Here is a 22,101-nt window from a genome sequence, read left to right as displayed (position 1 = left end):
AGAAGAATCGAACATAGGGCATATGAGACGTACATACTCAGAACCATGATGCTATTCGTGAGAGATGGGTGATTAGCATAGCGCCAACTTGTTGGCCTCGAAAACATACACATAATATGGTATTCCAGTATAGCGTATCTAGAACATTTTGCAGTCAGCACAACTTGCCAACCATACTATAGTATAACATGAGGTACGTACAACGAGATACAGCACAGTCATGAAAGACCAGCGTTGCCTCTGTCTCGAATTCATACTATTCTGTTGCTTACTTCTGATACGGGACTCTGTCACTCACCCAGATCAGTTCAATCTATAACACCATATTCTTAGCGAGTTGGTTGCTCCGGCGATAACATCAACCTACCTCTTGTCCAAATGTTAGCACTGGAAACATCATGAGATATCAATGATTTTCGAATACTGCCCTGCTCACCCCAATCATATATCACCACGATACCGGCGGCAACTGTGAAATTGTAAGTCAACGTTGAATCGAGACGCCTTGATGCGACGAACCTATCCAATAGCTCATAAAAATATTCGAATTGATTGTCGGCCACCAGCTGGGATCATTTGAGACTACGGTCATATTCGAGAGATGGATGTGAGCGAGTGGAGGATGTTGGGGGTGTATAATGATCTATTGTTCGAGCTAGATGTCACCATTCGGCGCGGTTCAGCGCTCAGCGCTCGTATCATCAAAATCGGCATGATGGTTGCATGATGGTGATGGTACCCGGCTGTGCTTGTGGTTTGGCATCAGGAAAACCCTCTCCTTGAGGAAATCGCATCATTACCAGTTTACAATACTATCCAATTTGTACATGGGTGTAAACAAACCAAAATATATTACATGCACTCAGCCTCACTGCTATGGTCAAGTGCTATCGGATAATCGAGCGTTCCTCTGGCGGTGGATCAATCGATTATTAATGATCATCCGAGTCTCGTTAGTGCTATGAGAATGAAGGATCCACCGCGCCTTCCTATTCCTGATGTCCACTGGTCCGTGAATATGGGGTATCCATTCATATCTGGATTCTCACTGACGGGATCCTATTAGTTACAAACCACGTTCTAGAGGATATATCTAAAACCATTAGGTAGCCCTAGAACGTTCTCTTCAGCTTCAGCAGCTTTATTACATCGGGAAAGGTGCTCCCTAAACACCCAGCACATCGCGATACACAAGACGCTCGCCAAGATGCAAATGAGATATGAGTTCACGTATGAAGGTCCCCAACTGTAAGGCCAAAAGTATCTGCGACGGCGTCAGTAGCAGCTAGAGCTCAAAGTCGCTGTGAACTGACGATGAACTAATGAAGCCAGCTGATGACATAGTGTTTATCAGTGCGATAGCTGCAGCGCATTTAGACTGTGATTGGGAAAATGTATCCATGACCCAGGTCAAAGAGACAACAAAGGCAACTGCGTTCTGAGCCATGAAGAATCTGCGCGGAGCACGTAAGCCCGTGAAATCGCACAACGAGGAGGGGAAGGTTCGTACAGTGACAGATATCGCATAGCCGTATTCATTGTTGAGATTGCGATCATAAACCCAGCGATGCCGACAAGTAGAGGACCGACAATGTGCCAGAAGCGATCACCAGTTACATCGGAGTGCCTTAGTTCAGTTATATTAATTCACCTATTGTACATGTGAAGTAAATACTGACCTGGCCACGACAAACGAAGTTGCAGTTCCCAAAATCCATGGAGGTGCGCAGAGCAAGAGGCTCATAGTTGCGTTGTAACCCATTGTAGCGGATAGGGTTGGGAAAAACATGGTGAATGACTGCGAACAAGCTATCAAATGAAGAGCAACACCGAGCCACCATACCCTCCAATCCATAAGAGCCTGGGCGAGGCCAGAGAAGTTCTCTTCGGACTTGCTTTCGTGTCCAATGGCCGCGACTTCTTCCTCCATCCGTCGTTTGGCCAGTGTCTGTTCATCAGGCGAAAGCCAGATGCCTGGCGCTGAAGGAAAATCGGGTAAAATCCAGATTGCAGACACTGCGATCAAGAAGGTCAAAGCGCCCTCCACAAAGAAGAGCCACCTGCAGCAGCAAAATTAGAACAATTTGACTTTTTATAAGCACGTGCGTTTCGGCTCAGACCTCCAAGCCGTAAAACCTAGTGTACCGTCTAGGCTTCCCAAAATTCCCGACGCAACGAGAGCACCAAAAGCATTACTGACAGAGCTGCCGCAAAGAAGAACTGCTATGCGTAACCCTAGTTCATTTTGCTTATACCTAAAGTAATTTCAGTATATGCTGTTAGGAGGTATCGGGTAACGATACCATCGTGAAAGAAGGAATACAGCTCCGGGAAAGAATGTCGCCTCCACGAACCCAAGAAAAAAGCGCAAGGTAAGAGCAGCATGGTATCTAATGAACAATTAACTCGAGGGAGGCAAGAGTGTGAGATACTCACGTTGGCACCGCACCTTTCAATCATGACTCTCGTTGGTCAATGTTGCTCAAGTAAAAGCTGTGTGACATACTCATGCACATGGTGATAGCAGCCCATGCTATCATGCAGCTCGAAAGGTAAAGTGATGGCCTTTTCGTGCGGTGTAAGATCATGTTACTTTGAAATCCTCAGATATGCCGCAGAATGATAAGGTGTCGGTACATACGAAGGTGCCTGCGTCAACAAATACCCCACATAAAGAATGCTAATGAGTGTGTTGAATTGGTTCCCTGTCATGCCAAGGTCCTCCTCGAAACCATGCAGCCTCGCTGCACTTGCAAGTGCGTGGTTAAGCCACTTTACTCCAAATGTATTCGAAGGGCCACTTACGCTATATTATAACGGTCCATCTACGCAGGGGTTTTAAGCAGTCACGGAAACACCTGGTGGAACGACTCACAATGTTCATAATGTAAACCAGAACTAAGAAAGCCACTCGAAGGTCCAACTTACGGAGAAGCCTCTTCTCCGTAATTGCTCTGCCAATGTCATCTAGAGGAAGAGTTGGATCGTCATCACTTCTTCTGCTAGAAGTGGCATCATAGCGAGAACTGCGGTCAACTGAACCAAGCAGGGGACGAACTGACATTCCTGTGGACAAGAGAGACTCCTCCGATGCGTGCAGTTCACTTAACACTGCTACATTTGTGCAAGCGCCAATTTCAGGGCTTGGTGAGAATTACGGATGCTTAATAAAATCGGTTATTAACTTACCGGTTAATGACACGGCCCCGGGAACTAAGCGGATTACTTTGTTATTCAGGATTCATTGTGATGCATCAAGTCAAAACAAAAATTGCTGATTTGTGTCTAGAGTTTGGTGTCCTCTTAAGAATACTGCCATCATGCACAGATCTGGCAGCAAGTCTTTTGCAAGCTGCAATTATCACATCGATCGATCCGACGATAAAAGTCGATTAGTATAATACAAGTACTATAGTCTATGGAGCTCTCCATCGTCAATTTATGACTCGCCGAATAAGATATCTTGTGTACCCTGGTATCCATTCATATATATTCTCACTGACGGAATCCTATTAGTTACAAACCGCGCTCTAGAGGATATATCTAAAACCCTTGGGTAGCCCTAGAACTTTCTCTTCGGCTTCAGCAGCTTCATTGCACCGGGAAAGGTGCCCCTAAATACCCAGCACATCACAATGCACAAGACGCTTGTCAAGATGCAAATGAGATACGAGTTCACGTATGAAGGTCCCCAACTGGATGGCCAAAAGTATCTGCGACGGTGTCAATAGCAGCTAGAGCATAATATCACTGTGAACTGACGATGAACTGATGAAGCCAGTTGATGACATAAGGTTTATTAGTGCGATGGCTGCAGCGCGTTTAGACTGTGATTGGGAAAACGTATTCAAGACCCAGGTCAAACAGACAACAAAGGCGGCTGGGCTCTGTGCCATAAAGAATCTGCGTGGAGCACGTTAGCTTGTGGGATCACACAACGAGGAAGAGAATATTCGTACAGGGATAGATATCGCATAGCCGTATTCATTGTAGAAATTGCGATCATGAACCCAGCGATGCCGACAACTAGAGGACAGACAACGTGCCAGAAGCGATCACCAGTTACATCGGAGTGCCTTAATTCAGTATTGTTAATTCATTTATCGGACCTGTGAAGTAAATATTGACCTGGCCACAACAAATGAGGTTGAAGTTCCCAAAATCCATGGAGGTACGCAGAGCAAAAGGCTCGTAGTCGTGTTGTAACCCATTGTGGCGGATAGGGTCGGGAAAAAATTGGTGAATGACTGCGAGCTGACCAGCAAATGAAGAGTAACACCAAGCCACCACACCCTCCAATCCATAAGAGCTTGGGCAAGACCAGAGAAGTTCTCTTCGGGCTTGCCTTCGCGCTCGACGGTCGCGACTTCTTCCTCCATCCGTCGTTTGGCCAGTGTCTGTTCATCAGGCGAAAGCCAGACGCTCGGTGTTGAAGGAAAATCGGGCAAAATCCAGATTGCAGACACAGCGATCAAGAAGGTCAAAGCGCCCTCCACAAAGAAGAGCCACCTGTAGCAGTAAAATCAGAAAATTTGAAATTTTGGAAGTACGCGCATTTCGGCTCAAACCTCCAAGCCGTAAAACCTAGTGTACCGTCTAGGCTTCCTAAAATTCCCGAAGCGATAAGAGCACCAAAAGCATTACTGATGGAGTTGCCGCAAAAAAGAAGTGCTGTGCGTAACCCTAGTTCATTACGCTTGTACCTAGAGGAATTTCAGTATATGCTGTTAGGAGGTATTGGGCATTGATACCATCGTGAAAGAAGGAATACAGCTCCGGGAAAGAATGTCCCCTCCACGAATCCAATAAAAAAGCGCAAACTAAGAGCAGTATGATATCTAGGGCAGGGTTAACAGTGGATAGCATTAAAAGATCTAGATACTAACGTTTGTACCGCACCTTTCATGACCCCTCGTTAAGCAATGTTAATCCAGTAAACGTTGTACATACCCATGAACACCGTGATAGCAGCCCATGCCATCATGCAGCTCGAGAGGTATAGTGATGGCCTTTTCATGCGGTGTAAGATCATGTTGCTTTCAAATTATTAGATATGCCGCAGAATGATAAGATGCCGGTACATACGAAGGTGCCTGCGTCAACAAATACCCCACATAAAGGATGCTGGTGAGTGTGTTAAATTGGTTCCTCGTCATGCCAAGGTCCTCCTCGAAACCACGCAACCTCGCTGCACTTACAAGCAAGTGATTGAGCCACTTTACTCCCATTTTTTTTCAAGGACCACTTACGCTACATTAGTACGGTCCATCTGCGCAGGGGTTTTAGGTAGTTATGGAATCACTAGGTGTAACGACTCACGACGTTCATAATGTAAATCAGAACTAGGAAGGCTACTCGAAGGTCCAACTTACGGAGAAGCCTCTTCTCCATAATTTCTCTGTCAATGTCATCTAGAGGAAGAATTGGACCACTATCAATCCTTCTGGTGGACGTGGTATCATAGCGAGAACTGCAGTCGACTGAACCAAGCAGGGGACTAGCTGACATTCCTGTGGACGAGAGAGACTCCTTCTAGACGTATGTAGCTCGCACTTTAGCATTTCGGTAACCGAGTAATGTAACTCAGGCCCCTCTTGCGGTTAGATTATCATGGTTCGGAGCCTAATCGCTCCCAAGTTGATATGATGTTCGGCCACCAATTCGCGTCAGGCGAGTGTCAGGATCGTGATAACCCTGGAATTAAATGGCCCTTTGACAAGCTAGGCAAGGTGAGTTGTGAGCGTCAATCACGGAAAGTCCGACGCACTTATTATTAGATGGCACTCTGCATAGTGCAGACACCTGAATGAACGTTACACAAAAGGACCTTTTACAGGGTCTGCCTACTGCAAAACTGCGACAAAAGGGAGTTCGAATCTCCCAGAGTCTGTATCATTGCTACGTTGGTGCAAAGGCGACCGCGTGTGTTGACTAAGCATTCGCTAGACTCAAGTTACTCGCGTCTTTCCACCCCGACCAGTCTTTTCCACCTGCTCGTTTCTCTCTCGCAGCCTCCAACGTCCACAATTGCAATTATGTAGTTACCCGTATTTTGAGGTTGCTGATTTGTCCTCGGTATAGTCAAGCTTACATGCGTTGAATTATCGGACACAAATCACCAACTTCACAACAAGTCTTTTGCTTTCATGTTTCTCGAATCCTTTCACTGAAAAGATCAACGACATGATCATAATATCGAGCTCTCCATCGTCAGTTTATGACTTTAATCCCTTTCGATTTCCCGGCGATAGCAAAGTTCACACCTAGTACTGTGTGACTGTTTATCTAAACTGGTGTTTTTTCAAGCGGGAGGAACTTTGCAACTTAGCCCTCTCCCACTCGTCGTCGTCCCTTCCCATGACCTTGCGATTGGAAAACTGTTTCAATGGATAATACCGGATCGTGTCAAGACATCAAGCTTTCATGTGCTCTTCAATCATCCTCATCTCACACCACCTTCCACCCTTAACGGTCAGGTTCGTTTGGAGCCTTACATAAGTGACAACCAAGTTCTCCCGTTCGCTACACCATTACTCGGATTATGGTCAACTGGCAAGACCCGCAAGTGATTGAGAACTGGACGGAGGTTCTCGTCAATATCACCTTTGTCATTCTAGGATTATTTGGGTGCGTTTCTCCTACATACGTACCTCCACTGAACCTCACAGACTTCGATATATCGAAAGATGGAGCTATATACATTCCTGCCAGATCGAAAGTGCTCTCCTTCGTCGTCAACTTACATTTCGATGGCAAATAGTGAGCATGTACGATATCGTTTAAGATCGAGTTTTGACGTGCATCTTTATCTTTCTTCAGGTTTCTTATTTGACCGGTCGGACGTTCTTTCTTGTGACTGTTATACTATCGTCAGTGACCGCCTACAACATACTTCGTACTTGTACTCATAACAAGTTTGAGTGCCGTGACAAGCATCGCCATCCCGCCGTATATCGACTGCTATTGTAAGCATCAGAGTAACCACTGCGTTTCGGTTCCCTTTAATCACCCTTTTCAAATATTGCAGACGTGTTGAAATTCTTGGCGGTAGGGCGTTCCGTTTGCCTGCCATCTAGCTTCTTTTGATACTTATTTCTTCAGTTCTCGAATAATATCGCTATGGCTTGTACATCTACGAACCTCGTGGTCCGAACGTGAGCCTCCCTCCTGTTTTTGTTGGAGATTCTAACCCATATGACACTCAAGATGGACCATTTGGAAGACTAATCGGTTTGTTTGTGTGTTCATGGCGCTCGCTACTCTAGGGCACTGGTTCACATTGATGCTCAGTACGCACCCCATATTCCATACACACTCCAATAACCTGACCTGACCTGACGTCTCCTCGAAAAAACAGGCTCAAAAGAAACACAAATCTCACCATCATCTCCCTCTTCTGAACTATGCGGTTTCGTAATAGTGAATCCTACATATTCAGCTGCTTCGGCCATGTACAGTGAGTCCTGTTGTCCCGTCTCAAAGCGCGGTGCTTAAATGATCATTGGTGTTTAGCTATGATATTCGACTTTATACTTCTCAAACTAGCAATCTTTGGCCATTGGCGCTCGTCGTCGTCGTCTCTCTTCACAATCATCCGTACCCAAGGCATCATCTTCTATTTCATCGTGTTTCTCACTAGTGTCGTTCCGTTTGTGCGTTCTTTTCTTTGTTGTGTTCGTGTTCGTGTTCGTGCTGAGATGTGTGTGTAGATCTTCTCGCGGCTGAATCTTAATTGTGAGTGGCGACCACGTGTACGAAGTAGTGTCGATTGATTGGTTGATGGGATGATATAAGATGTCATGAATGTGTTTTTTACTTGGCCTGGTATGTCCCTGTCAATATTCGTTCTTTTTCTTTGGTGTGCTTATTGAGGGGACTTGTAGCGACTTGTATCATGTATGACTCCCTTCCTCTCCCACACTCACTCACGCTCATACTTTTGCACAGGTTGATAGCATCAAGCTATGCGGTGATTCCAACATTCACTACGCCTCCCACATGCCACAGGTAAACCATTCATTGCATTCTATCCTCGCACGGTCTCATGCGGTGCTCATCAGAACTCCCGTGAGAGGTCCGCTAGAAGGTACCCGTACGACAGACGAGAAACCGAACGTACCGATCGCGGCTCGCGTCGATTTGTCTCAGTGAATTCGAATATGGCGATGCAGTTTTTCGATTTGGTTGAGATGATGGCGTTGGATTCGCTCGGGTGGAGTACTTATTGCGTTGCAAGTCTTGTACCAACCGAGTCTAGCCTTTGAACACGACCCCCATGACGGAGGAAAACCGAACGTGCGAATTACCACTTTGTCCGAGTGAATTCGAACACGGCGGTGTGATTTGATTGAGACGACTCGCTCGAGTGGGGTGTTGTAGTACCCACCGCATTGCACCTAGCCTTCGAAAACGGCGTTCTTATCACGACACCTTGTTGCAGGAGCATCCCAAAAACCAATACCGACATTCCACCTTCAAATAAATTAAAAGTAAGGAAAGCCTAAGCAAATACGATGTATGTATATAAATATATATGTAGCCAACCGTAACTGATTAGACGAGTTGACGTGAGGTATGATATGATACATGCATCGACGGAGTGATGCGCGTGCTATGCTGGGGATGAGTTAGAACTTGGGGTCCGAGTTATAAATATATGACGGGTGGTAGAAGGAATGAGGCGGTGGCGGTGAGGAGAGAGAATGAAGCACCTACTGGAATGAATGTCCGCTGTCTATAGTAGAAGGAATAAACGAAAAAGGAGCGTCGTCGTAATCGAATAAGATAACAAGCACAGGAATCCAATATCCAGTCTGTAATGAGGGAGAAAGGAAAAAAGGTAAAGGCGAAATAGTCCTAGTCCAAGTGATGAGGCACGACAGCCCTGAGAATGATCATGTGGGGGACGATCCGAGCTCGCTCCGCTCTACCTCCTAGCCGGGGAGATAAAATTCGACTCACAGACAGCCCGAAGGGCTCTTTTGTCTCTGTCCATTTCCCTGTCCTAGTCCATCGCTCCCAGCTCGCAAGTGGGCATATTCACAGCCCATTCCTAAAGGTTGTGAAGACGATGAAGAGTCGGCGAGTGCTAATATGGGCATCGTGAATTTCTTCCTTGGTGCACCTACGGGCTTCATGGGCCCATCCAACGACTTCATCTGCATCGTCCCCACCTCTAGCGGAGGAGGCGCAGCAGGTAGGGTTAGTTCTGAGGATGATGCGCAGCGTGCGTAGAAAATTGATATTGGGCTCGACATCTGATCGCGCATAGACCTATGCATACGCGGGAAATAGGAATCCTCAACGCGAGAATCATCTACATCTGGATCGACGTCCAAGTTTAGAATAAAGCCATCTTCTGGATACTCGCGCGAATGGCTGTATTCCAGTCCGGGACTGGTATTTCCAGGAGATTCTGGTGGACTGCTTGAGGCGAGGGATGCGGTTGTTAGAGAGGGCGTGGAGAATTCGGTATCGGATGCGAATAGGGAGCAGTCTGTGTCTTCTGAGAAGGGGTAGCCTTGGGATGGATTGGTTGGACTAGCTGTGGTGTTGTCCAGAAGAGGGATAAAAGCGAAGCGTTTTGGGGGAGGGAGGTTGCTTTGTATTGGGGGGAGAGAAGCGGGTGTCGTGCGTTGTGGAGGGAGGGGTGGTGGTGGGACCGCAATGTTATGCGGTCTAAGCTCTGTCGGTTTATGGCATTGCCTGGGTGGTGACGCGAATAAGATGGAATTTGGGTGAAGGTCGAGTGCCGCATAGCCTGTTCTGTGTGGTGGCGGTGGTGACATTGATGGCGAAGCTGACACTGTTGTTGGATTTAGTGGGAGGAGTGGAATTGGGACGTTGCGAAGGAAAACGCCAGAATATGGCTTGGATGAAAGAGGGTCGTGGCTCTGCTGAGCACGAGGCAGAGAACGTTGAATCATTTTCAGCTCGAGTACGTCGCTGGTCAAAGTCAGGTCAGTATATAGAAATGGATCAAGTCGTGTGACTGACTCGTATGATAGGCGTTGTGCGATTTCCATAGGTGTTCGATCCCATTCATCAGCTTGAAAAACTTGTTCAGTTCCTTCCTCGCAAAATGCCACATGTTTCTTGCAAGTGCCATCGTCTGTGTCAGGGTCTATGCACGGAGTAGTAGAGCCAGAATGAGAAGGAGACTTTAAACAAGACTTCATTCTTGGTAGAGAAGGTCTACAAGTTGACGGATCGTCGCAATGTTGTAATGGCTCGTCGACGTCGCTCATAGTAAAATATTTGAACTTGCACAAAGCTAGGACCTTCTTCTTTCAAGCCTATCGGGCATGCACGGAAACGGATGATCCCGTGATCTGATCCGAGGCCAGGCCAGGCCACTGCCAGCCAACTACTACCACATATATCCCTCTCCATGCTTTTGCCATTGGTTCCTATTCCAGGATCACTCCATGTGCACCACTACCACCCATGGCCAAGGAGTCGCCTACTCCAGAACACGACCGAATCCGAACCTTCTCACTGGAGGTTTCATTCCGCTTTATTCATTCAAAAATAGAATTAGACCATGGCTTCGAATAACCTGCGTGGCTTCTGCCATCGTAGGCTGTAACAATGGTGCTTCTCGGTACCGCTTTGGCCCATTGCGCAGGCAGTAGGATTTACTGGTACGTGCTGGTTCTAGTGAGTATCCAAGCGCCATCCATTCTTGGACGACACAGCTCGTCGACCGTGTCAATCCCAATAATTTACTGTGGATCACAAACACATCTCTCAGTTGAGACTCTCAGCTTAGAGCCACCCACGATCACGTTTGTGGTCCCGATTTACTCGGACGAGGATCCCACACTTCGCGCGTCATAGCATCTGCCGGGGTGGCGTTCCATACTGCTATAATGGTGGTGTCTCATACTTCTACCAGTGTTTGACCCGATTTGTTTGTCTTCATATACTTGTGAACGTTCCATTCTTCTCCCATTAGAGATTTACTCATACTTTCCGTAAGCAACTCACTCGTATACGTTTCATCCACTATCATTAGCCATACTTTCCCAGATCTGAAAGCCAGGGAAACCCCTGATGGGCTTATTATCGATACGATGGAACGTCCACGTCAATGACCGACCCTGACGTAACACTGATATTATTCAATGGACCTGAAGAATGCATAACTAGGGTTAATATCGAAGCTCGAACGCAGCGCACAGCAACAGCGATACGAAACGCCTGTGCGACAACACATACCTATCACCGGTACTTGGAATAGCGAGGAACAGCTGAGTAAGTCCGCTTACTCGGACGTACATGCTGGTGTTTGTATCAAGTAGCTTCGATTTCATATCTAGGTCGGAAGTTGATCGTGTCTTTGGTCTTTTCTGGCCATGGCACGGCATGCCGCAGCTGCAGCTGGGATTTATCCTATTTATGAAAGAGCCAAAAAAAAACAGCGACGACAATGACGATAGCTGCTAATAATATGACGGTCATCGATCTCCGACTATCGACTCGGAAACTCACCAAGATGAAAAAAACCTTTGCCACAGAGTCGGATTGAAGCTTGGACTCCGAATTCAACGCCGACGAGCACGTATAACCAATACTCGGTCAATCAGGAAATCACCTGGCAGGGCTGGAAGGAGATCGTCCAGATCTAACATACCCCGCACGTCTGCAGCCTAAGAGGAGAGTCCGGACGTCCTACTTACATCCGGTATACTTCCCAGGATCGGATAGCCCAGATTGGAGACCTCAGATGTGATGCGAAATAATGTGAACGACCATGTGGTAGTGGTGAATGGAGAAACCGTGCAACATCGCAGCGTATGTCATTCCCAGCTGAGTAACTTAGGATTCGCTTACTGATGTAGACTTTGGTGACTTGAAAGGAGCAATGTCGGTAATGAAATATTCATATCCAGGTCGGAACTTCCAAGTGGGTTTTGTCTAAACTTGAACCTGGCATGCTGAAACCTAACCTATCTATTATCCCATTCCTATTCCTATTTCCGAAGGATCATCGTGTAACAACGATAACAACGATAGCCGGCTAATAATACGATGGTTATGGTATTGATGCCTGCTATACGGCCATGAACTCGCAAGGTCACCGACTTGAGTTCAGGATCTTGGATCGAGAGGCCCGGACTCGGAATTCCGACGAGGATGCACACCGCCCAAAACTCGGTCGTTGGAAATCCGGGTAACCTGGCAGGGCAAGAAGTCTAAGGAGATCATCCGGGTCTATCGTACCCTGCATCTATAGCCGAAGAGCGGACGTCATACACCCGATATACTTCCCGAACCCCAGATTGGAAATGCGTCAGGTGTTGATGCGAAACGTGGATGGTTGTGAATGAAGGTGCAGAGCGAACCTTATGACCTACTGGCGGTAACAGTCAGCCGATAACGTGGTTCTCGAGCACCTTTCCATACGGCCCCGGGACTCGGAGGAGGCTTTTGTTTGTTAACCGTTGGAGATTGGATCATGAGGCTCTTGCAGGAAGTTTGTGAGTTTTCTTTTCCTTTTCTGACGTGGATGTAAACCTTGGAACATGTTTCAAAGCTTGTACTAGTCTCCTTTCAACATCGTCATCATCCTTTCTTCCGTCGCTTGCTCACGACAAGCTCGCGATTTCAAAGCTGAGACGTTTGCTTATCCTATGTATGTCGTCTCTTGAATTCGAGTATTCCAGTCAATGTGGAATCACACGTTGACCGGAAGACTCGAGCTCAAAGTACTATTACTAGTATATCTAGGTAAAAAAAAACACGATGAGACTGGGATCTCCCTCTAGGACGTCAATGAGATCATTGAGGTACGTTTCTATCAAGTCTCTGCCGCTCAATCCTGATTCCTAATTCCAGCACCGCTTCATACATCCCTGGGATGAGGCTTTTGTTTGTTAACTGTTAACACCCATGAGTCCTAGAGAGTTTGTGGGTTTTCTTTTCCTTTCCTGATGTACATGTGAACCTTGAAAAAATGATTTAAACCTTGTACTAGTCTCCTCTCATCATCATCTTCCTTTCTTCTGTTGCTTGCTCTGGATGGGCTCATAATTTTAGAGCTGTTTGGTTTGCTTACCTTGCATATGTTATCTCTTGAGTTTGAGTATTCCAATCTATGTGAATTATTGCATGTGGATCAAAAGACCCTAGCTCAAGGTACTAGGCAAAAATCATGAGCAAAGAGACTGGTCACTGGTACCCAATTGAGGGACATAGCATTTGTTTGGTATTAGAGACAAACTTTGTCCTTCATTGTTCCCTTCTATGGAGAATGTCAATGAGTCAATTATGCATAGGGGTGTGTTTCTATCAAGTATCTATGTATCATCCAATTCTGATTGCTGATGGTCCACATGGAGGTGGCAGCTTGACAGGAAGAACAACCTTGATGGTGGGCATTGCACAGTAATGCATCAAGCACAGTTAGTTGGCACTGATTATTTGGTGCAGACAGCACAGAGCCTCAGAAGACAGCCTACACAGCACAACTGAGTGGTGTAGCAACAATGTCTATTATGATTCCAATCTAAAGATTGACTGGCAATATGGTGGAGAGGAACACAATTTGGACAGTGGGTGCAACATCCCAGTCAAATCACTTTTCTCAAAAAAAAAATACACATGCTCACCAAATGTAGCTGGTACTGGTATTTTACGTTTGGTTGTGCGAGTGTTAACTTGTCCGGATGTATGATGGCGGGAAGGCAGGATGGACAGGAAATAAGTTTTGAGACTGCTATGAGCACCAGGAGTTTTAAGTTGCACTCCTACGAGACAACACACATTCCACTCGCGCTTGCTGCTTGTACATATGATTACGGTTAATCAGAGACTTCTAAGACCATGACACCCACTGCAAATATGAATGAAAGTCCCGGAACTACACTCGCGGAGTGTTTATTCACACGGTCAGCGCTAAATCACGCCAGGAACTACTGGTTATGGTACCCAGTCATGTTTGCAGACGTCCTATGGTCCAATGCCAAAGTTAAGCAGGTGCAGTCGCAGTATAGAATCCAGAGAGAGTAAGTTACTTGTCACTTAGAAATGATAACGGGCGACCTACTGCAGCGCTAAGTGTTCACGGCTATCGATCCGCTGTTAATCTTCTGGTGCCAAAATGGAAAAGGAGCACGACATCAGCGAGATTTGTCGAACGGTGAGGGTGAGGTAAAGTACACATACCTTGTTTGCCTATTCAGTCTGTGAGAGCACATTCAGTGACCTTCGTATCGCACCTGATCCCTGTGACATGTACATACATAAGCTCTTAGCGCCTCGAAGAGAGCTTCTGCGGGAGGTTCTAGTGAGCACGCTTCTTGACACAAACGGATAGATACCGACGGTACGCTACTTGACAATGCCATTTCTTATTCTGTTTGCTGGCATGCCCGGGCGTTTTAACCTATTCCGCGAACACGAAGACAACGGACGGACTATGCATCTGATTGAGGCCGTCTAAGCGATTTAAGCGAAGACTTGCCGAAAAGTTCTCGACACCAGAAAGAAACAGGATTCCAAAGTAGTATCCAAACTTACAACAGCTGTCATTCGTGAGTGAATTGCGTTCCTTCGGAAAGTGCAAAGGCTGAGGTTAAAAAAAATAGAACCACTCGCTTGACAAGCGAATGAATGGGCATCACGAAGGTTTCTCGCAGAATGCCGGCAGCGAGCAACACGCGAATATCGTCACGACGCCGTGAGTGATGCTTCATTGCGCTTCGGTTGACGAGAGTTGATGGGAAAGACTAATTAAACTCACAGGCATTGTGCAAGATTTCCTGATCGTGATCCCAGCGAGCTCGCATACATAGCACACGGCTTTCGTATCTGGAGATCGCCGAGCGCCAACTACCGGGTTGCATGGCAGGCATGGCCCCAGTCCGATCAGATACTCGAACGTAGACGGGATCTGCGCTACTGGTCTAGTGATGGGCCTGAGACTCGAGATCTTCCTTGCTGACCAACAGCACCTCACACTGCTCACAGTGGACTCTCCAGGCTCTGTTTTTGCTTTCTCTGGGCTAGCAGTAACTCTAACGAAACAAGTATATATGGTCCATCAGCTCACCACAATAACGAAACATTTTGATGAGTAAACCAAGTGCCCAGAGCATATCCAACTGTGGGGCAAATAAACCCAAGTTCTCCGTACAATATTACGCATCCGCTAATGTTCGCGTACAGTCGAAGACAACACTGTGGGAGGCAAGATCCAAGGAAACGTTAACGGCCGAGAGATGGCTCCTTGCTAGCTCGCCTGCTCATTGCGGAGATACCTGCCATGAAGCCACAGCCGTTGCACATGGGTAGAGCACAGCATGAAATCACTGGCGAGAGATCGAAACCTGAAATACGGCTCGAGATTCGTGCATCATTTCGGAGCAAATTCCCACCAAGGCTCCAATACGATCATCGCATCGATTGTTGTGCAGTCGTGGGGCCAACGTAGTAGCTGCCTCTCAGCAGGTGCCGGGTTGCAACAAATACAATCCTGTGTGGAAGAACTAGACTTGAGACATCCTGAAGCAAAGGCCTGATGAGGTTCCATTAAGATCATTGGGTCGACTTTGCTGTGTAGTCATGGGGCCTGGGTGTGACCGTTTCTTAGTAGTTATCGGATAAAACTCTATGTGTGTGAATGAACGTTATCAGATTAAACGCTCACACGATGTTAAAATGGTACTTTCCCGAGTAGTAACCTGTTGTAACAGAAGGTGCGACGTCCCCGTCTGGCTGAGCAACCTTTTAGGCGCACACAATTTGATCGTTCATACCCACAGGAAACGTCATCATCAGTAGGGTAGAAGACATCAATTCGGAGACAGATTGAAACCATGCTTCAAGGTGGCCAACTTCATCTGCATTAGACCTGTGGCGCTTGTTGGAAACTGACTATGATTGCACTGCCGCGCTTCAAGGACCCTTGAACTCGTCACGAGAACAAGCTAGCCAGATCCAGCTGAGATTGTTCACAGGCACTGGTGTCTGTTTCGCACAGGATCCGGAAATTAAAGTGTAAGAAGAAAAACAAAGGGGCTTCTTGACTTGTCAGATAAACATTGAACGCCCTTTGAGTCGGCAAAAAAAACATCGGCGTGGTATAATGCATAGCCGCAATTACCGCAGTAGCGGCATGCCCCACTAGACTGTCACCACACCCCCCTTCACAGGAGCCTCTCCACGAAGTTACTGGCCTTGCGTAGTAACTTAACAACATTTGACCAAATGCGTGACGCGTCATGAGCAACAACTGGCAGCGCTCGGCCTTGACATCTCAACGAGACAGTAAATCTGCACTGAGACCCCGTAAGCTGCGGATTTAGCAATGAACCTACATGTTGGCAATCTGGCAAAGCAGTGAGAGCCCTGACCAAGAATTCTCAGATGGACTAGGACGAACCAAAGTTTCTGTGTAGAAGTCGATTTAGGGCTAATGACATTCATTATCGGCGCCACATTGGTGTAAATATTGACAAGACGTGTAACTGGGCGGAAGTTCTTGGATGGGGATGCAGCCTTCAGTCCCGAGCTGACAATTTGGACGTGGTATTGAGCAAGATGTTAATTGTAAGTACTCCCTGGATTGTCCCTGAGTAAGAAGCAGAAGGAAACTCGCGCGCTTACATAATCTGAAAGTTGGTTGCCTTGTTGCACGTTGTTCAAGTACTCAAGTTGGTACGACGAACACAGTGAGCTCGTTCAAAGACTGCGATGCCCATCAAGCACCTGGAAAGTACGTTTTATTCCCATCGAATGTGGGAGTAGAGGAGCTGCAGTTAAAATTGACGTGTAACTTGAAAACGAAACAGACTACCTCTCCGAGCGGAAGCACACACAGTCATTTGCTCTGTCTGTGTTATCCGACTCCCGGCTGGGAATTGATGCATCTTACTACCTCAAAATATTGACGGACAACCCACCCTCGCGCGAACCTCTTCTCGCTGCAACTGGTGGCTTACCCTTGGCGCTAACGACACGCATCGAGTCTGATTTGCGTACGCTCGAAAAACTACGAATAAAACCTGTATTCGTTTTTCCTGGTCTTTTGCCAAGCAAGCGTTGGAAGCAATACCAACATCACGTGGAGCACAATGATGCATGCAGGGACCGAAGGGATGCTTGGGCAAAATACGAGGCTGGCCAGGAAGAATCCGCCGTAAAATTATTTGAGGGCAGAAGTGGGCTCCAGCAGTGGGACTTATGGCGCATGGTCTTGAGGATATTCAGACATAGAAATGTGGAGTTCTTGGTTGCTCCGTACGTCGCTTGGGCTCAGGTAGGCCGAAACCATCTCTTGCTGGATACTCTGCTGATTCATCCTGAACAGTTGATTTATATGCAACGACACCCGAAATCATATATTCATGCAATCTTTGGACCGACAGACACCCTACTCTATCCAGGTGTAGACAAATTGATTACTTCGCTGGATCTCACCTCTGCGACACCATCTTTTTCCTTCGTATCCAAACGCACTATCTTGGGTGACTTGGGCCTCAGCGAGGACCAGTTCCTTGATGTTGGCATCCTTGTTGGTTTTGAGCACTCGCCACCATTTCCACCAACTGTGCATGAACAAGCATTGAAGGCCACGGTTGACATGGTCAAATACTACAAGTCTGGCCATGCTGCCGTTTCCGCATTCGCGGAACATCCTGCGGTCAAGAGTATGCAGTATCCCGATCAGTACGCGCGCACGCGCTCGATGATCAAATACTCTCTCATATTCTCGTCTGAGGGAAGTGTCACGCCGCTTCCCCTTGCAATCACCACGTCAGCACACGGTCCTAATCACCCCCACCATCCGACAGCTGCAGATATCCCTTCAGATCTTCATGAAATATTCACGCACCGTCTTCCTGACGAAATCTATTTCTATCTCTCACGTGGACTCTTGGGGCCCCAAGCACTCGTTTGGTTGACTAGTGGTCAGATCGTTGAACCCCCACCGCTTGATAACGGTGAGACGACTGAGTACAAGCGGTTCGTCAAGGAGGTTATTACCGATGGCCAGACAGGACCGCGCGCGACCGCTCTCGCGCTCATTAGCAGCGTTTCCCATCAATTTTGGAACAATCGGAAAGTTGCGGGCAACTTTTGGTTTGAGAGCCCCGCGCCTCACGGTCAAAAGTTTGTCCAACATAACTCACCACAAACTGTGCAGCTTGCCGAACGCGTGGCGGGCTGGAACGTTAGCTATGCCACTGTGGAGGAAGAGCTACGGAGACAGAACGTGAGTTTCCGAAGTCGCTTATCAGTCAAGTCACCTGACAATCTCGGTTGATTGGTCCAGTCTTCCACCATTGATTTCGCACTTTGCCTTGGAGCGACAGCAACGGAGAAACTTGCATCGCGTACCAAGGGAAAGACAAGTGTCCCGAACGGGCAACTGGACAAAAAGGATGAGGTCGTCGCTAATGTGGTATGGCGGTTCCTGGAACTCAGAGGGTAAGCGCTGCCTTGCCAGCCTAGCACTCTTGTGACACTGCCACTATAGATTCCTACTCAACTCCCACACTCACTCGCCACTAGCACGCGCCATGTACACCGCAATTAAACAAGCCCGTTTGAATGACAAATTCCAAGATCCTCTGTATCTGTTTCTGGAGCTGGTAAGGGCTGGGGTAATGCACGGTCACTTATGGTCAGGCCGAGCGTTTAGTGGGGGACCAAGTTTCGGGACCGGTGAGCGGAATTCACATACGGGTTTTCTTTGGATTGATAAATGATTATCCCACGCAGATGATGAAAAATCTTGCATGCTGCTGGTCATGAGAGTGCTTAGCATCGTGCCTTTGAATTTCAAGGTAAATTTTTTCTATATCAAGCCAATCGCATTGAGGCTATTTCCTAATCTAGCCACAACCTTGGTCGGCACCATTGTCACGTGAATTGCTGGTGTTCAACTCATTTGTGCGTTCATTGACTCGGGCGCTCCGAACGCTACTTGAGGTGACGACATTAAATATGTTATTGCGTTCTGACGCACGCCGGGCACGGGAAGATCTTTTGGACATTACTATCTCCCTGCCTTTCCAATCGGAGGTAAACACTGGATTCGGAGTGCTTGCCAAGGTGTACCTGGATGCCCTGACGCACCTCAATAATCAAACGCGAGTACTTGACCCTAACGCAGAAGGCGTTAGAGAGTCGAAGGCGATGGCCCTTGAGATATGTGAAGACACGTTTCCGGGAGTGAAAAACCCCAAACAAGAAGTGGAACGAGGATTCCGGTTCTGGGACATTGTTGGTGTCTTTGTTCCATTGTAGAATCACCCGTTGGCTAACATGTGTTGTGGTTCACAGGCGCTTTCTGCCATGAGGCAACTTCACTCAGAGGGTGCTGTCCTTCGCGAGTTGATTGACCAGTTTGAAGCAGCGGAGGCGTGGCTTGCGCCGATGCGGCCATGAGATTAGTTCGGAACAGAGAGACTCTAGGCTTGATAGGCACTTGATTGACACTTGAAAATATTTTTCGATCGCTCTGTGTGTTGAATAGAATATAGGGTGCGATTTATTCGGAAGTAAGGAAGCGATCAATTACAATGGCCGTTAGAAAGGATACAAGGAGAGTGACGGAGGAGACGATGGGAAAAGTTAACAAAGGAATGGAACATGGACATGGGAAGTAGAATAGCTTAAAAAGGAAATTAAGATACTGCTGAGATGGTGGGATGATACTGAAACCATCTGGGATCTGAGATGCTCAATGATACCTAATTGGGACTGACGCCAAGAACAGGATGTCCGAAAGTGGTAAGTGGCCATCTCGCTGTTTATCGCCCGATCCCCAGGTTTCTGACCTTCTCAGGGCTCTGCTTCGCTTTTTTTTTGAACAGCTGCCACACAAATCTACAATCGAATATGCATGTCGCTCGCGTGGCGCCTCTCCCTTCAAATTTAAGGCCCACCTGATTCTCAATCTTTGCACTTGACACCCCCCACTTCTGTCACAAATGTTCGACCAATACACCAGTCCTATCATGCTACACACACCTCATATGTTTGATCCTTACAAGGAAAAGGTCAACCCAGGCCATCTCTATGTCCGTCAACCACACGACGCCATCCAGATCATCCAGCTCGTAGAGGCTTCACCTCCTCCACGTCGTGACATCGAGTCCAGCTCATACGGCTTCTCCTCTGGATCCTCATATCCCTCTACATCGGACTCAGAAGACGAGGAGGATTGCTCATCGTATTGCTCCTCTTTTGTTACCCCTCCCCATCCTTCCCAGGACAGAGAACCCGTGGCTTGGACAGATGATACATATGATGTTCGCATGAAGCGGGTACAGAATTGGAGAGATAATTCGATAAAAGTAATGAGCGCCTCAGCTGGTATGTTCTTTTCTCCCATAGTTTGCTGCGCTCTTGACTAACACATCTATAGAGCCCCGTTCGTCATCATTAAAACGAAAGTTGAATCAAAATCAGATTGATGATGATCTTGTGAGTCTTCATTGCAGTACCCCTCGGACTTCGTATTAAGCTCACACTCATCAGGTCTCGCACACCCCAAAAAGATCACGCTCGCGGGATCCTCATAACGCATCCAGATTGTTCGGGCATTCATGTACTGCGTGCGATACCCCCTTCTCATCGAGACAAGGCCTGCGACAGCATGGTCGCACCCCTTATATATCTGATGCATGTCGGATAGCGGTCGAATACAATTTCGAATGACCGCCTACTTTTTGCAAGTTATGCTTGGCTGTTCACTCTTATGACGATTATGACCCCAGCATTTGCATTGTTGTACGATAACCCACAATTATTTTTTATTCATCTTCGGTATCGTACACACTCATTTACCCATACTGTGTACCACCAACGGATGAAGTTGAAGCGATGTTTGTTTCTGTACATTATTGATCACTACACACCTGCCCTGTTAATTATACCATATTAGTTCACTAGTACTTCGTGTCAGCAGACTTGCTATCTGTTTTACAATGAACTTTGCATTTGACGGTCATCTCGTTCTGGGGAGCAAGCAGGCACGCAAGATGCAAGCATGGGAATTGGCTGTACGAGTCATGATGGATCATGATCTCGTATTCTACATCTTCCGCAGCGCCGGAGCATCACTATCACTCTTTGACCGCTCCTGGCCACTCCCGCTCCCACGTAGAGGACGGACAGGTTTCGGTCTGTTGGGTGCAACAGGGTGCAACCGTGTCTCCCCTTGTGATCAACTCCGGGGAGTGCCTGTGACGCAAGCAAATATAGATAGTTTTTCTCTCCAAGATACGGGACCGACGTGGCAGTGGGCCACTTGCTAGTAGGCTGCACAGTTCAGCACAATCCCTCAAAGGTTCCTGTTATTGATCGGAGTCGATGATACCCCGCAGTTTGACGCTCGACCGGTAATTCACCATCCGAGTCCGGAAGTCTTCCAAAGTCTTCCTAACTGGTGAAGCTTCCTTAAACTTTACTCCCCGAAAAGTCGAGGAAGGCCTGCCGTACATATCGTACTATTGTGACAACGACGTGCGGCAGTAGGCCTTTCGAAGCTTCGTTCACATGCTTCAAAAAGACCTTCCAATGCCTCTAACGTGACTGAGAGCGGCAGAGCAGAGCTTGGAAGGTCACGATGATCTCCGCACCTGATGCGAGTACCCACGACGATCAAGGAGATCGGATTTGGATTTTCTCATCCTACTTGCCCGTAGACGACGAGTCCATTTTTACTCAGGCGCGTAACCCCGCACTCTGCTGGCTGACAGTTGTGTCTCTGGCGTACCTCACTGGATCCATTGTCCGATCACAGATACTTTCCCGTGAAGCAATGCATTATGAACGCAGCAAGGTACCTGTCAAAATCCCAAAACATGAACATCTGGTTGATTGGCCTAGACAATGGATCGTTCCGAATCAGTATAGTAATCCCCGTCCAGTGTGAGAAGTACCCTCTAGCTGCAGTGCACCGCTGTTGTGAGAATGGTTTTAGCCTATGTATATACCTGGCCTTGGTCGCTCATTTGACCAGCTCATCGTTCTGGGATATCTCGGTCTAACATGATAGCCGAACCCTAGAGTACTTGCTCGAATGCTCACGTAAACGTAAAGGCAAGAGCTAGCAACTTGATCACGACTATCAGGAGAAGTACA

At 47.3% G+C, this 22,101-nt stretch overlaps 8 protein-coding genes across 8 annotated transcripts; 5 read left to right on the top strand and 3 right to left on the bottom strand.

Moving 5' to 3' along the window:
- Positions 1 to 789: 789 nt before the first annotated feature.
- BJ212DRAFT_1460980 (MFS general substrate transporter) lies at positions 790 to 3,255 on the bottom strand. Its single transcript, XM_041338913.1, has 13 exons — positions 3,219 to 3,255; positions 2,876 to 3,147; positions 2,806 to 2,825; positions 2,642 to 2,749; positions 2,507 to 2,592; positions 2,437 to 2,449; positions 2,304 to 2,390; positions 2,121 to 2,255; positions 1,680 to 2,060; positions 1,511 to 1,627; positions 1,314 to 1,454; positions 1,067 to 1,264; positions 790 to 1,008 (listed from the first exon to the last, which is right to left on the bottom strand). The coding sequence occupies exons 2-12, from the start codon at positions 3,062 to 3,064 to the stop codon at positions 1,081 to 1,083; spliced, it is 1,461 nt and encodes a 486-aa protein (XP_041193573.1). The 5' UTR covers positions 3,065 to 3,147; positions 3,219 to 3,255; the 3' UTR covers positions 790 to 1,008; positions 1,067 to 1,080.
- Positions 3,256 to 3,470: 215 nt separating this feature from the next.
- BJ212DRAFT_155449 (MFS general substrate transporter) lies at positions 3,471 to 5,707 on the bottom strand. Its single transcript, XM_041341936.1, has 11 exons — positions 5,320 to 5,707; positions 5,250 to 5,269; positions 5,086 to 5,193; positions 4,951 to 5,036; positions 4,887 to 4,899; positions 4,752 to 4,838; positions 4,569 to 4,703; positions 4,129 to 4,509; positions 3,960 to 4,076; positions 3,763 to 3,903; positions 3,471 to 3,713 (listed from the first exon to the last, which is right to left on the bottom strand). The coding sequence occupies exons 1-11, from the start codon at positions 5,506 to 5,508 to the stop codon at positions 3,563 to 3,565; spliced, it is 1,428 nt and encodes a 475-aa protein (XP_041193572.1). The 5' UTR covers positions 5,509 to 5,707; the 3' UTR covers positions 3,471 to 3,562.
- A 618-nt stretch (positions 5,708 to 6,325) lies between these two features.
- On the top strand, positions 6,326 to 8,158 carry BJ212DRAFT_1351341 (uncharacterized protein). Its single transcript, XM_041335532.1, has 14 exons — positions 6,326 to 6,627; positions 6,687 to 6,759; positions 6,820 to 6,869; positions 6,922 to 6,965; positions 7,028 to 7,047; positions 7,102 to 7,154; positions 7,207 to 7,289; positions 7,358 to 7,456; positions 7,513 to 7,652; positions 7,710 to 7,734; positions 7,795 to 7,824; positions 7,884 to 7,896; positions 7,948 to 8,007; positions 8,061 to 8,158. The coding sequence occupies exons 1-14, from the start codon at positions 6,542 to 6,544 to the stop codon at positions 8,149 to 8,151; spliced, it is 867 nt and encodes a 288-aa protein (XP_041193571.1). The 5' UTR covers positions 6,326 to 6,541; the 3' UTR covers positions 8,152 to 8,158.
- Positions 8,159 to 9,752: 1,594 nt separating this feature from the next.
- Positions 9,753 to 10,247, bottom strand: BJ212DRAFT_1270573 (uncharacterized protein; the record flags this gene model as incomplete). Its single annotated transcript, XM_041330901.1, has 2 exons — positions 9,753 to 9,945; positions 9,997 to 10,247. Coding segments are annotated over 2 exons (444 nt in total), but the record flags the coding sequence as incomplete, so codon positions are not given.
- A 3,580-nt stretch (positions 10,248 to 13,827) lies between these two features.
- BJ212DRAFT_1299317 (uncharacterized protein) lies at positions 13,828 to 14,947 on the top strand (the record flags this gene model as incomplete). Its single annotated transcript, XM_041332842.1, has 6 exons — positions 13,828 to 14,009; positions 14,030 to 14,143; positions 14,259 to 14,290; positions 14,321 to 14,329; positions 14,632 to 14,683; positions 14,761 to 14,947. The coding sequence occupies 6 exons, from the start codon at positions 13,828 to 13,830 to the stop codon at positions 14,945 to 14,947; spliced, it is 576 nt and encodes a 191-aa protein (XP_041193569.1).
- Positions 14,948 to 16,617: 1,670 nt separating this feature from the next.
- Positions 16,618 to 18,287, top strand: BJ212DRAFT_154940 (PIN domain-like protein). The gene is made up of 5 exons (XM_041341894.1): positions 16,618 to 16,720; positions 16,797 to 17,263; positions 17,315 to 17,948; positions 18,002 to 18,220; positions 18,281 to 18,287. Exons 1-4 carry the CDS (start codon positions 16,699 to 16,701, stop codon positions 18,034 to 18,036), a joined length of 1,158 nt encoding a protein of 385 aa, XP_041193568.1. The 5' UTR covers positions 16,618 to 16,698; the 3' UTR covers positions 18,037 to 18,220; positions 18,281 to 18,287.
- A 362-nt stretch (positions 18,288 to 18,649) lies between these two features.
- BJ212DRAFT_1351256 (temperature dependent protein affecting M2 dsRNA replication) lies at positions 18,650 to 19,416 on the top strand. Its single transcript, XM_041335531.1, has 2 exons — positions 18,650 to 19,233; positions 19,294 to 19,416. The coding sequence occupies exons 1-2, from the start codon at positions 18,955 to 18,957 to the stop codon at positions 19,396 to 19,398; spliced, it is 384 nt and encodes a 127-aa protein (XP_041193567.1). The 5' UTR covers positions 18,650 to 18,954; the 3' UTR covers positions 19,399 to 19,416.
- Positions 19,417 to 19,757: 341 nt separating this feature from the next.
- Positions 19,758 to 21,008, top strand: BJ212DRAFT_1351250 (uncharacterized protein). Its single transcript, XM_041335530.1, has 3 exons — positions 19,758 to 20,328; positions 20,381 to 20,439; positions 20,494 to 21,008. The coding sequence occupies exons 1-3, from the start codon at positions 19,944 to 19,946 to the stop codon at positions 20,671 to 20,673; spliced, it is 624 nt and encodes a 207-aa protein (XP_041193566.1). The 5' UTR covers positions 19,758 to 19,943; the 3' UTR covers positions 20,674 to 21,008.
- Positions 21,009 to 22,101: the final 1,093 nt, after the last annotated feature.

Source organism: Suillus subaureus, assembly GCF_016647635.1.
Source record: "Suillus subaureus strain MN1 chromosome Unknown BJ212scaffold_14, whole genome shotgun sequence".
Lineage (NCBI taxonomy): Eukaryota > Fungi > Basidiomycota > Agaricomycetes > Boletales > Suillaceae > Suillus > Suillus subaureus.
This window is presented reverse-complemented; position numbering and strand designations above follow the sequence as displayed.

Coding starts and splice junctions, on each gene's coding strand:
- BJ212DRAFT_1460980 (XM_041338913.1), bottom strand. CDS start 3,064: ATGTCAGTTCGTCCCCTGCTTGGTTCAGTTGACCGCAGTTCTCGCTAT. Junction 2,256..2,303: donor GTATTCCTTCTTTCACGATG/GTATCGTTACCC, acceptor AAATTACTTTAG/GTATAAGCAAAATGAACTAG. Junction 2,061..2,120: donor CTAGGTTTTACGGCTTGGAG/GTCTGAGCCGAA, acceptor TTGCTGCTGCAG/GTGGCTCTTCTTTGTGGAGG.
- BJ212DRAFT_1351250 (XM_041335530.1), top strand. CDS start 19,944: ATGTTCGACCAATACACCAGTCCTATCATGCTACACACACCTCATATG. Junction 20,329..20,380: donor AGTAATGAGCGCCTCAGCTG/GTATGTTCTTTT, acceptor ACACATCTATAG/AGCCCCGTTCGTCATCATTA. Junction 20,440..20,493: donor ATCAGATTGATGATGATCTT/GTGAGTCTTCAT, acceptor CACACTCATCAG/GTCTCGCACACCCCAAAAAG.
- BJ212DRAFT_1351256 (XM_041335531.1), top strand. CDS start 18,955: ATGTTATTGCGTTCTGACGCACGCCGGGCACGGGAAGATCTTTTGGAC. Junction 19,234..19,293: donor GATTCCGGTTCTGGGACATT/GTTGGTGTCTTT, acceptor TGTGGTTCACAG/GCGCTTTCTGCCATGAGGCA.
- BJ212DRAFT_155449 (XM_041341936.1), bottom strand. CDS start 5,508: ATGTCAGCTAGTCCCCTGCTTGGTTCAGTCGACTGCAGTTCTCGCTAT. Junction 5,037..5,085: donor TTGTTGACGCAGGCACCTTC/GTATGTACCGGC, acceptor ATAATTTGAAAG/CAACATGATCTTACACCGCA. Junction 4,077..4,128: donor ACCTCATTTGTTGTGGCCAG/GTCAATATTTAC, acceptor TACTGAATTAAG/GCACTCCGATGTAACTGGTG.
- BJ212DRAFT_154940 (XM_041341894.1), top strand. CDS start 16,699: ATGCCCATCAAGCACCTGGAAA. Junction 16,721..16,796: donor GCCCATCAAGCACCTGGAAA/GTACGTTTTATT, acceptor AAAACGAAACAG/ACTACCTCTCCGAGCGGAAG. Junction 17,949..18,001: donor ACCCCCACCGCTTGATAACG/GTGAGACGACTG, acceptor ACCGATGGCCAG/ACAGGACCGCGCGCGACCGC.
- BJ212DRAFT_1351341 (XM_041335532.1), top strand. CDS start 6,542: ATGGTCAACTGGCAAGACCCGCAAGTGATTGAGAACTGGACGGAGGTT. Junction 7,735..7,794: donor CTCGCGGCTGAATCTTAATT/GTGAGTGGCGAC, acceptor GGATGATATAAG/ATGTCATGAATGTGTTTTTT. Junction 8,008..8,060: donor ACGCCTCCCACATGCCACAG/GTAAACCATTCA, acceptor GGTGCTCATCAG/AACTCCCGTGAGAGGTCCGC.